Source organism: Aplidium turbinatum, chromosome 11 (genome assembly GCF_918807975.1).
Source record: "Aplidium turbinatum chromosome 11, kaAplTurb1.1, whole genome shotgun sequence".
Lineage (NCBI taxonomy): Eukaryota > Metazoa > Chordata > Ascidiacea > Aplousobranchia > Polyclinidae > Aplidium > Aplidium turbinatum.
The window spans coordinates 9585085-9598102 of record NC_137482.1 but is presented as its reverse complement, the minus strand read 5'-3'; the positions used below and the strand labels follow the sequence as shown (position 1 = coordinate 9598102).

Here is a 13018-nt window from a genome sequence, read left to right as displayed (position 1 = left end):
TGACTTGGTTTGCACAGACAAAATAGATATGCCTACAAATTAAACCTCCAATATCAAGAAATTACCTTCTTTTAGTGTTGAGCACCATGTTTTCAAAATTCTTTTCCTGAACATTTGGCTCAGAAAATACAGAGAGCAAACCATTTGAATTTGAACCAGTAGCTGTAGAAGAAACGCTATTGGGAAAATACGGAGGTTTTGAGATCATTGGAAGCCCTTCTCTGTTTGAATCGTTGTTGTTGTTTATGTTCATTTCGTCAGACTGAAAATAGGACATTTTGTTTTTTGGCGCATAGGTTTCAGTTTTTAGTAGTTTTTGCTTCTTGGGTATTTCTCCACAATCATTTCCGATCGATAAATCTTGTGGCACCTCCAGGCCACTATAATTGCGTTTCAACTGCTCGCTGAATTTATCAGAAGATTTTTTAAACTTATTCCCGGGCGAAGATGACGCAAAGTCCGCTTGTCCAAATTGTGTTGCTCGATCTTCCATGAAGCGATCTCCATTTTGAGTTTTCTGATGGTGAGAGGAAGTGTTCGAATGTTCACCTTCAGGTGAAGGTAGAGATAAATTCCGAAAGCCTTCGTTCGTCTTTGTGGCATGGGGTGATTTAATAAACGGCATCTGATAGTTTAATGGATAAGACGTTGGGAAAGATCTTTTATTGTTCGTTGGTTCTTTTTTCGGAGCTGGAAATGATACATTATCTTGACTCATTTCAGTTGGAAAGCTTTTCATGCTTTTTCTACTTTCTGGTAAGCTTGTAAGTGAAGAATCAGCACTTTTAGGAAAATCAGTTGGTTTGTTTTCATGAGTTCCACCAGAACCTCTGGCGTGGATTTTTTCATTCATTCCTTCAGAATTACGATTTGTCTGAAAATTCGCTTTTGACATTTTTCTACCATTTTCTATGCTTTGCTTTTCATGAGTTTTCATATGACTTTTAAGGTTGTCTTTTCTCACAGATTTGTATTGACAGCAAGGGCATTGGTGACTTTTTTCGCCGGTATGAATGCGCATATGACGTTGAAAATGATAAAGTCGTTTTATTCGTTTGTGGCAAATCGGGCATTGGATATACATGTTCTCCGGATCAAGACCTTTAAACTGCTCTTTAGCTTCTCTCACTATAGCAGCGTGAACGCTATCCAATGGTCCTCCTCTTGAACGACTGCGCCGCGAAGAACCCACCTTTCCTGCTGAAGGCGACAAAGGAAGAACATTCTCTGGTTTATACGGCACATTGCCCTGAAAAGAAGGTCGTTCCGTTTGAGGTAAAGAAGTGGTAAGAGGATATCCAGGAGTGGGGGACATTAAATGCATTCCAGATGGAAAGAACATTTGGGGATTCGATTTGTTGGAAGCAAGAGAATGCATGGCCGGAAATTTTGGAGACGTTATGGTGTTTGGAGACAAGCCAGCATTGAGCCAAGGTGAGTTGAAAGAAGGGTGTGACAACTTATACTGATGGCGAATCTCTTCTAAAAATTGGCTATTGTGATAATCTGCATTTTTCAAAAATGCAGTAGGATCAGAAAACTTTCTTCGCGGAGAAATGTTGTGTTGAAGCGCTGCATTTCCTGAAATTGCCGGAGAAAAATGGGGAAACGAATTGTTACATGAAATGTCGCTTCTTTTGCTGGAAAGCGAAGTCTTTCTGTGAATATCATTTCTAATTTTTTGTTGTGCAAGAGAAGACGGTTTGTTTTGTGTTTTCAATAATGGTTCAAATTGACTACTTTTACTCGAAGTGTGACGAGGATGAGAAAAGTGATCAGAGAAGTTAGCTAGTGGTGAACGATTTAGTTGTGGTGAACGATAGCCAAGCCAGCTGGAAGTTGACCACGGTCGATAGTGGAAAGAGTTCAATGATAAATCCAAGTATTTATTATTGCCCAGAGCTGGTGCTGACAATGGAGTCGTTTGTTGAAAGACGCCTGGGTTTGGGAACTTGGGAATTGTTAGTGGGGAAGGAGCTTGTCGGCCAAGACAAGAGTTTTTTGAAGCGATGTTTTTCTCGTTCGGCATATCTAGTATATCGAGAGCTGTGTCATTGTTTTTGACTGAAATGCTATGTACCTCGCCTGGAGTATTTTTCGAAAAATCTTCATTTTGTGGTAATTGTATGTCAGATGCCTTTCTGGACGGGCCTTTTTCTGATAAGGGAGGTGATATTCTATTACTTGTCATTGGTGAAGACGTATTATCAGAATAGTTTTTTCCATAACTTGACTCAGGAGTTTCGTTGCCTTGTTCATAAGGTGAAGCCTGCTTTGATCTGTTTGCGTGGTAAGGGTGATAACGAAGCTGACCTTGGCTTGAAAACTGCTGCATCATCATATTGTTCCATGTTTCAGTGAGCTGAGCTACATAACGATTCACTAAGCTGGAAGAATTAGCATTAGCACCATTTTGCTGTATCACATTTCGAGCAGAACTTGCCCAGGCACTCCAAGCCTCTGTGTTTCCATCGCTAGGATGAGAAACGGTACCATTGTCAACAAACATCTTTATTGCATTCATGTAGTGAGCAGTTGCAAGAGATGCAAGATGCTGTTGCACTGGATCGCTTTGATACAGATGAGCAATTTTTTCCTCTTCTACGTTAGCGCTGGTGCTTGAATTTGGCACTTCTTCATTATCTGTAATATCTTTATAATTTCTTTCACCTATGGTGCTTTGTGAATTAGAAATTGTCTCTGATCTATCACTTATCCCAGCTACTTCGACATTGCTATCAGATAAAACACTAGCACTTTCTGCAGGTGGAACTTGATTATAAGTCTGCAGCTGATTATAGCTGTGGCCGGGTGAGAGTTGATTTTCTTGAGTGGTCTCATTCTCTTCTTTCCACAATCTTTCAGAATGAAAAGGATCAGCATTGTTGATGTCCCCTGCAGAGTCGTTTACTTCACTGTCATCTTTATGAAGCAGATCGTAAGCATCTGATGGACTGTTGAAGTTGCCTGTAAGTTAAAATATTTTTATGTTAGGCTACAAGCCCGCAGGAGAAACGTGTTTTCAAAGTAGCATAGATATGATATTCAGTGTTTTGGTCAACTGCAAATACAAACACTGAAAGGGGTCATGCGTACATGTGAAAACCAGTAAACAAACACAGAGAAATCTCAACCGATTGAGGATCAAATTTAACCACAAACCTATGGGCAATAGAGGGTGTGAAGCATCACCTTCAAAGCTGTTACAATCGCTTGGTGAGACATTGGTAGAACAGCTCATCTAAAAAAACATATCACTTATTAATGCATAAAAATACAAATTAGGTAAGCCTATGTGAAGAATGTAACAGTCTAGCTCAAAAATCTATGTCAGGATACCCTGTCAAAGAGTAATAAAAAATAAGAATAAAAAATCTAATGTAATAAACATACAACTTGTTCGGAGTAGATTACCAAGCTAGCAAAATAAATAATCACCAGGTCTGTGGAAGAGTAAACAGTTTGAACTGCTACAGCTAGATACAGAAAAACATTTTTTTCACATACCCATTTTTCAGAATTTGTTGTTGAAAGAACTTTATCATTCTCCTCACTGGTTTCAACATCAACTATCAAATCCTTTTCCTCGTTGATACATACAGGCATCGGGTCTAGATTACAAACGAAGTGAGTTAGAAATTGAAAGTAAGAGTGCACAAGTGGATCACTTGTCTACATTTCCGGATGTAGCCTGAGCCATTTCCCCAAACGTCGATCATGTTCGTTCAAAGTGTTTTTTTTGCAAAGATTTTGTAAAAATGGCCTTCCTTTTTATAATGATTTTTTTTGTCGTTTGTATCAGTTTCCAATTTTCTTTTCATAACGGATTAGGCCCAATCGACCGGGTCTGCTACTATTCGGTGAGTTCGATTCGGTGAGTCCGATTCGGTGAGTCCGATTCGGTGAGTTCCTAACCTCTAACCCTAACCCAGGCGCGGATTTATGGGGGGGGCCCGGGCCCCCCCCGAAATTTTGTGAAAAATTGTATGTTTCCGCATCAAATGGTTTGATATGCTTCTAAACAGCTGATATTAGTCTCTCGGCATCACAATTGATGAAAATGGTTGTTTTAATGTCTATTTTCTAGCATATCGTATATGTCGTAGTATCATTGTTCATATCTGTTTAGCTTTTTCTTTCTTTTTAATTAATTTTCAAATTTTCTGGCCCCCCCCGAAAAAAACTCTTAGATTCGCGCCTGCCCTAACCCCTAACTCCTAACCCTAAAACGGCAATGATAATTAGGCTACGGTACCCAATAATTAAAAAAAAATTTGAAAAAATCCCCCGTTAAGGGATCGGACTCACCGAATCGGACTCACCGAATCGGACTCACCGAAACGGGCCATTCCGCAATCGACCAGCCTACATCATAAGTTGAGTTTATTTACGTTAGCCACCCTAATAGGCTGTATTTGCTAAGGATGAGCAAGGATTGCATATCACGTTAGGTTAATTAAAAATAACTTTTTCATCTTGATGAGCTTCAGATGTATATATTTCATCACGAAGTGTAAGTACTTTGCTAATGAAAACAATGATAAATCTGTAACATTCTTTCTTTTCAAGCTGATAACCGACAACATAATTTAACTTCGCAAAGTAACTACTTTTTCCTTTTAACGACAGCAAAGTTCAAATTCTGTACCATTTCAACAACCTAGGTAGCAAAATTTATTCTTTTTTTGCATTGTTTAACATCTACAGACGTTAAACAACGTAAAAAGGACGGATTAGGCTAACTGGGTACTCCAATTAGGGTAATATTTTAGCTCATTTGTTGTAAAATAAAGAACGTCAAAATGCAAAAACAAGATGGTATCAGCAAATACTGTTTGAGAAATATATGGGAAAACATAAACATGTTTACATTTTCCTTCCCCAATTACGAAAGCCCTTATCTGGCATTAACAACAGGGAAAGATTGATATCTAGTATAAACATACAAAAAGGAATATGGCTGCAAACCCAAACAGGTAACCATCTAGCACGTTTATTATTATCTCTTCTTATGGCACTATTTCAACATTTTTAGGCTTGAAGAGATAAAACGAGTGGTGACAAACAATGTGTGCAAAACTCAATGGACTATTCATCAAAACTTAAACATAAACAGTGAACTTTGAAGCGAGCACAGGAAACGCCCATAGCTTGCTCACAAATCATTCTGTTTCGGCTTTAATTTAGCGTTTTGAATGCTAAAAACAATAGAAGGCCTAATTAATCTTTAATTCATCGCAAGCCGTATTTCTGCATCAAACGGCTCCTCTGGCCGAAATTGGTGCATTGAGCCACAACTTCTACATTCCCATGCGGGTCATTCATGTATTTCTGAACACGTATGCCATCGTTACATGATCTAAAAGAAAACGATTTTTCAAGGGAAGTTTTCGACGCAAGAGGTAGCTTGTCCCATGCAGCGTGTTCGCTTTCCTGCTGACCGCAAAATGAGCTCGGGTTTTCCTAATTTACTTGATTCCTGTGCGTTGCTATCTTGTATATCAATCGCCATTGCAGGAGTGGTTGACAAGAACGGAATTAAATCTAAAATCAAACCACAATTTGATGTGCTGCATTTCCAGGTATAACCCAACATGTACTAGCGCCAAAATCATGCAACTGCACTTTGAAATAGCTTCCCGAAAAGTTTTGATGCCGGCAAAAAAGTGTCATATTTCCCGCAATATTTCCGTTCACAAATTGAATCTAATGTCATCCCTATCAATCTTTTCTAAACAGAATAAAATGTCGTGAAACTTGAACACTTATTATTTGATTGATCATCATCAACCACAAATTGACCTACATCAGACACACGAGTTCGGAAAGCTGATATGTAAAGATAGGAAAGTAATCTACATATGAAATCTCAGGTGTTTAGACACAGAATGACAAAAATAGTGCTGCACAAAGACAAACATTTCCTACTTTCCAAGTATTTGGAATTTTTGCATACAGGCTACTGTAATTTTCGCGCCTGTTTCGAATTGTAGTCAATTAAATTTCCATGAAAAGGTAAAATGTTTCCGCAAAGTGAATTATTTTTCGTTTCCACCCCTTGCATCGGAAACTATCCTTTTATCAGCTCAAATTGCTGAGGTTTGTCATCAAAAAACAAAGAATTGAAAAACTGAAGAAGAAAAAAAGCACATGGCTTAAAACCAAACAATGCAAAAGTTTTGGAATTGAAAAGTCAACGCAAACAAGAAACCACAGCTTTTGCTCTACATAGCAACAAATCAGCAAACGACATACTAGGGCTAATATCTTTCTGTGGTTATATAAAAAAAAATCAAGCCAGCAATTGTAGGTAATATGTGAGTTCATCACAAGATAAACTTAAATCACCACAAAGAGTGCTGGCCACATTCTGTCGCCCACAAGGAAGTAACACCGGGTTAAAAGTGACGTCACAGAGCGGCCCACTTTCAAGAAACCCTACATAGCAAGAAAATCAGTCCCTTTTTACGTGTATTCAACGTCTGTAGACGCTGAATCCATGCAACAGGACAGATTTTCTTGTTGGGTTATGACATGTACATCCGACTCATGTGACGAGCCAGGTGTCTGTTGAAAAACAAAATATATGTACGATCAAGGCAAGCTTCAAGTGTTGCGTTGTAGGCTACATCGCATTGTGTGTTAGCTAGCCGTTTAATTTAGTGTTTACACACAAACTCAGTGAACTGCGATGCGATTTCCATGTTATCTTGAAATATCGTTTGCTTGCAAAATTTTCCCAACGTGGGAGTGTGTGACTACAACACACAGCAGTACGTAGGACGGAGAGTTCCAAATAACTGCTCTGCTGGAATTAGAATGTTATTCTAAACCCCCAAACTGACACGTCATTTCCATATTTCAGTCGCGATTTATCTGAAGCGTTCTTAGAATAATAAATCAACTTCCATCAAGAAAAGTGAGCCTTGCCTGGGAGCGATTGATGAGAATATATGACTTGTTTGTGACTTGATAACGCTGTATTTATAGCTTCTGAATAAGGTTTCAAAACGAGGGCAGCTTTTAAAATAGGTCTACATGGAATTAAAACCTATGGAATCTTTGCAACTATATTTGCTTTTTACCTTGAAACAATTTCATTCGAAATTCAATGCAAAGCTTTATTTAAAACTGTCTTTTGTCTTACCCCAGCGGAGCTACAGTAGAATGGATCCGATATTTATTTTAAGAAACGGACAGGTAAACAATAAATTTCAATATATTAATTGCCGCGCTGTGATTTAATTTCAGACAATGAGACATTCATTCATTATTTGTCACCTGAAAAACAGCACTTTTGTTTCTTATTTTTTGTTTCTCAGGTAAGCAGAGTAATACGTAGCTTATTAAAACAAGCATGCTTATTAAAACATAGCTTATTAAAACATTAGCCTACATTCCATCTTATGCTACATTCTTTTTTCAATTGAATGCCAACATGTTTTGCACAAGAGACCATACAGTAAGAAAATTCGATTAAAAGCACAGTTTTTCAGCTCTTTTCTACTGTATATCTAAAAATTATTATCAGTGTACAACACTGGAATGTTGTATTGTAACCTAACGTAGGCTACACATTTTCAGGAATTAAAAAAAGGTAAAAAAGTAGGGAACATGCTTCAAACAACGCATCAAATCGACTGTGGTCTTATCGACTCACAAATAAAAAGCATGTGCAAACCTTATATTTTATTCAATGAAATAGAAAATATGCAACCCGTAGCACCAGAACTGTTCAGAACAACACGCTCGTTGGGAAAGACCCTTTCATGAGACGATTTTTGAACTCATTTATTCAGCTATTTGAAGATTCAAAAAAATGAATGAATTACAAAGTACACCATAAAGAATCTGCTTGAAATCGCTGCAAAGAAAATGAACTTGCTTTTACAATGACAAACCATTTCCTATCTTTACGCGGTGCACTTTCATTTTTCTTGTAAATTTGTGAGGAAGGTCAAGGTGTAAAAATCCTTTGCTTATTTACGTGTGTTCTATGCTTTATGATCCAAAATTTTCAGCAAACCAAACTCTAACAGGAAAGGCAGCCGAGCAAAGAAAAAAGTTATGTCGTGAGGGCTAGTACACTTTGAAAAGATGCAAAAGGAAGAGGACTAAACTGTTAAGATTTTTTCACTCTTTTGGTTTGACACTTCGTCCTTTGTCTCAGCCTAAGTCAAATGTCATGTCGTCAAATGCGTGAAGATTGGTAGGAACATCAACAAATAAATGGGGCTCCAAAGTGGCCTAAATCACTCATGCGCAAATCTATAATTCATTCAAGGTCAGCTAACGACAAATACGTTGAAACCAAATTGATTGTTGTCGCACAAAACAAAGGGGGCTAACCTTATCCGTTGTTTTCAAGAAATTGCTAAAAGAAAGTAAAGTCTAGTTGAGACAAACGAGCTGCAGGTTGTCTGGGGTAGAAATCGCTGGCACACATCGACAAGACTGGCCGCCCAGTAAATACATTGTATCAATTATAGGCAAGAACGCGCTGTAAGGGCAGAAAAGTAATGAATCTGGATATCACATAACACTGAAAAGTAGCTAAAAGGCTCAAAAGTAAATTAGAGAAAGGTGAAAACACGGTCAACCCGCTTTTAAAAGTGCTTAGAAAATACGAACCGAATAAGTTTCATTTTAACAAACTATCTAAAAACTTCTCAACCCCTGAATCATAAAGCGTGAAACAAGGCCATTACCCGTAAGTGGATATAAACAATACTTTGCTTTAACCAAACTACTTTAATGCTAAAAAATGCCAAGAGTTCAAGCCAAAAGCTTGTAGAGCAAGCAGAAATAGACAAGTGAAAGCTAAATTGATATCAACGAGGGCATATATTTTGGTGGGTGGCACAGTCGATTTCAATGACCGAGAATCTGCAAATAGGGAAATCAAGAACGTAGTAATGAGAATGTGGTCAATTTATCAGTCTCATTATAACTATTGGCACCAAGCGAGCAAGGAGGAGATATTGTGCAATATTCAATTAGAAAATTCCAATGATCTCAAACACTTCGAAGAACAGAATTCACAAAGAAAACAAATGGTGTTTCTAAGGGATGGCAACTACTTTGCATTTTGTAAAAGCGGTTTTTGCAATAAACACGAAATAGAAGTGTGTTTAAACTACAATTACTTTAAGTCGTTTGTTCATTATTATTAAAGTCATTGATGCTTTTAAAAATTAACACGTTTAAAATATTGCAACACAGCTCCACACTCCCTCGTAATAAATCACAGAAGGATATTGTTATGCAGCAGCCTGTTGTATTTCACCTCATACATAGCCCACAATCGTCAAACCAGTGTGATAAGTGAACTCATCGTCCATTCTGTTCAGTGATTGTAAGCTGTTGGGTTTATCTTTCTAAAGTTTCATAAACTTATATCAACCGTATCTGACCCTAACTGTAAAAGAAAAACATTGCCGTGAATCACACCGACCGCCATTGCAACATGCAAAGGGGCACGGAAGTCTGAATCAATTCAATGATTCACAGAATCGCGACCCTTTTGCACCATGTACTTTGATATAGGACATCACGCGCACAATAAGCGCAATTGAGTTATAAAAAATTTTGTAACAGCCGCTATTAAATTAAGTTAAAATTAGCCAAAACCGGTATTTAACTTAAACCAGTGCAAAGGCCAAACACAAATATCATTTGAATTAGCTCTGCACCAGCTAAAAGTTGTCTTCGGTATAAATGCTGGTTGCCACCGCATCATCTGCCCATCGTCCACTATCAGCATTAGTAGCCTATTTTGAAACAAGCAGCGGCAAACACTTTTTGCATATCACAGCTGCTTTTGCAAGCTAACAGTCTGTACACAAATTTTCTATATGCCATTGAATTAGTGTTTATTATGAAACAAAATCTAATCTTTTTAAACAGAGTACTTGGACCAATAAAAGTAACAAACCCGACAAAAGTTAATGGTAAATAGGAATTTGCATTGTAAACATTCAATTAAATCACAATGTTGATGAAGTGTTTCTCAACGTTGAAAAGCATACGTATGACGTAAAGTGGTTGCCAACCAGAATAACTCAAATATAAGGCATCATTTCCGGGTATGCAGGCCCCTACGCGCAGGGGTCTTTACTTTGCGTGGGATAGTGTGTTATGGCAACAAAACAGATTTTGTATCAAGTCGACTTTTAAGCTATAGGCGATGAGATTTGAAATAATTAGTCCAAAATATTTGGGCGAGTAAAATATTAAAAAAAAATTAAAATTCGACAAATTGATTAAAAAAAAAATGTTTTTCATTTACGTGCCGTGAAAACAGTTGTTCGAGCAGTTTATGGCGATTTGAAGAATAATTTTTTTTATTAATAATAGAGAGATATAGGCTATTGTAAGCATAGTATAGCCGTTTTGCATCAATACTAATGCGACAAAACTTAACATGTAAATAAAACAGCTTACAACTTCGGTTGTTAAAGCAATGATCTTTGCCCTTTGATCAATTTGACAACTTCACATTTAAATCAACAACTAAAAGTGATGATAATATATTGCCAAACAAGGTAATTAATGTCACTTCAAAAGCATCATCGCCAACTCCATCCTGGGTGCTTTAAAATTTAACAAGAACATTTTTGCGACTTTGCAATATCCCATCAACTTCGTCAAAAGCTGAACCGTTACAAAACACCGCATGTATGTCAACCCTTGTAACTGTATAAATATACAAGCCAAGAAAAATTTCTGGGAAAGCCTAACGTATTTTATGCCCGTGTATACTGCAGGAGCGCAGATGCAACTGTTGTTGGGAAAACATTGTTGGGAAAATGAACTACTGTATATTTTGTCAATAAAAGACATTTTAATGAAAGGCCGACTGCACAAGCTTCGAAACAGCGCACTTGGGCCTACAACGCCATTACCATACTTGTCTCAAACCAATCAGAAAACTACTGTATATAAGGCTCCTCGCAACTTGGTGGTTATGTCTACAATGTGGCCAGTCTGGCTTTAGCACACGATGCAAAACAAAATCTTGCCATGAAGTTTTAAACCTCAACCAGTTTGTGTTAATTTAAAAGCGAACAACAAGAATTTTAAAAAATGAAGAAATTAGATGCCCCTTTGAAAAAAGGCTAAATTTATTTTGATTTCACGGTTTAGTGGAGAACAAGTCGTCGTTACCACACACTGACCGACAATTAACATTTTTTGGCAGAAAATAGATTAATGAGATAGTAAAGTTAATTGTTCCTTTGTGTCAGCACTGTATTACTTGAACAGTTGTTTTTCAATGGAGCCTCTGCAAACTAAATCACGAATAGTCGCCGTAATGACTCTTATAATTAGTTGCAATGGTTTCAATGGGTAGCAAAATGGCGTCAATGACAAGCCGCTACTTGGTTTTCCACTTCGAATATGTATATGAAAAATATAAATTAAACCAGTTTAACGCTTACGTCTTTTAATATCTTTGCCTTATTAGCTTTGAACTTAGAAAAACCAATCCCAAATTATGTCAGTACTGCATCCTACGCTTATGTTAATTATTCTTTTTTTTCATATTTTTGCCTTAAATGACAATTTGAATGGAGTGAGATGGCGTCAGTTTTTTTTCTTCTAGAAATCAGGTGCTTGAAGTCTATTTTTAGCGGCTTTGAACAACCGATGGCCTTACCACAAAATTAAAAAGGAACAGCTAAATAGTGACGAAATAGTTATAAAGATTCAACGTAGGAAGGTGTAAATATGCTGTAATATAAAAGCAGCAAAAAGAATAAATTAAAGATTAACATGAAAATCCTACGAGGAAAACAACATTGAACAAAACAAGTAACGAAAGGTTACGAAACACCCAATTAAGTATTTATCTTTGATGAGGTAAATCCTTGTGAACAGCCGATGATGGCATTGTTGGTCAAGACATAAACAACTCCTGGAACTTTTAACCAACATGGTGGAAAAGAAAGCAGATGTGGGTTGCTTTTCACGAGAAAGATTTGAATCCTACAAAACACGCTTTTTCGAACAAACAACAGAGTTATTTTTCTCTAGAAGCGCTTTTGTCAAAAAATATATCAAAATATATATACACAAAGTATCAAAGAATGCAAATCCGTTCTAGGTAGATTGCTGCAAAACTGTATGTATGCCCAAAGCGCAGAAAACTGTTTTTTTGTCATTTTTTATAAAAAATAATATGTGGTTTTAACTTTTTATATACGGTACTGCAAAGCTGCATCCATCGCCGATATGCGTTTCTTAGAACGCATTACAAAGCATAGTAAGTATATACTCGCTAGGTTAGCAGATAAGCTTCATTCTTTATAAACGTTTTCTAATGAGATCATATAAAAACACCTAGGCTATGTAAATATGTGGTGACACACATACTGCAAGCCACATTGACCTAAATCTAAAGCAATTCACAACAATAGTGAATTACGATGCTGTAGTTTGCCTTATATCTCGACCAGTAGGCCTATCTTCATTGTATCTAGAGCTAGATACATAAAGATTGAATGGATAAATAATTTCTTTCAAGAAACGTAATTTTTCTGATATTCATCATCATCATAATCCATCGTCGGTTTGTTCCCCACTAGTGGGGGTGGCCGATTGTTTCCGCGCAGCAATTGTTTTTATCCCTTTTCTCCATTTCACCCTGTCCCTTGCATCTTCCTCCTTCAGTCCGACTTTTTTTTAAATTACACCTAGTATTGGTATATTATGTTTTCTATACCAATACTAGGTGTAAACATTCACGACCAAGTTATGTATCAACGAGACTATAAAGATAACTAATCACACTTTTCATATATTTTACATACCCTACCGTGAAAATTTTAAGCAGAAATGTTTAGGGTTTTAAAAAGTTGTAACATCTCTGGAATATCAAACTCACTAAAGAATGTAGACTTTCACCGGCCAAATATTACCACACTCAAGCGATTTGTTGAATGTAAGTTATAATTCCTTAAATATCTAACAGCAAATAATTTAAATCATAAACCTGAAAAATGACATTCAAATGTTG

General features: G+C 36.9%; 1 protein-coding gene across 1 annotated transcript in view; it reads right to left on the bottom strand.

Annotated features, from left to right (window-relative positions):
- LOC145780175 (uncharacterized) overlaps positions 1–13018 on the bottom strand; it is a 28097-nt gene that overhangs the window by 14797 nt on the left and 282 nt on the right. The window contains exons 2-4 of the mRNA XM_082591883.1: positions 3508–3611; positions 3163–3241; positions 66–2967 (exon numbers count right to left, since the gene is read on the bottom strand). Of these exons, the coding sequence (XP_082448009.1) occupies positions 66–2967; positions 3163–3241; positions 3508–3606 (3080 nt within the window). The 5' untranslated portion in view covers positions 3607–3611. The remainder of the gene's footprint in view (positions 1–65; positions 2968–3162; positions 3242–3507; positions 3612–13018) is intronic.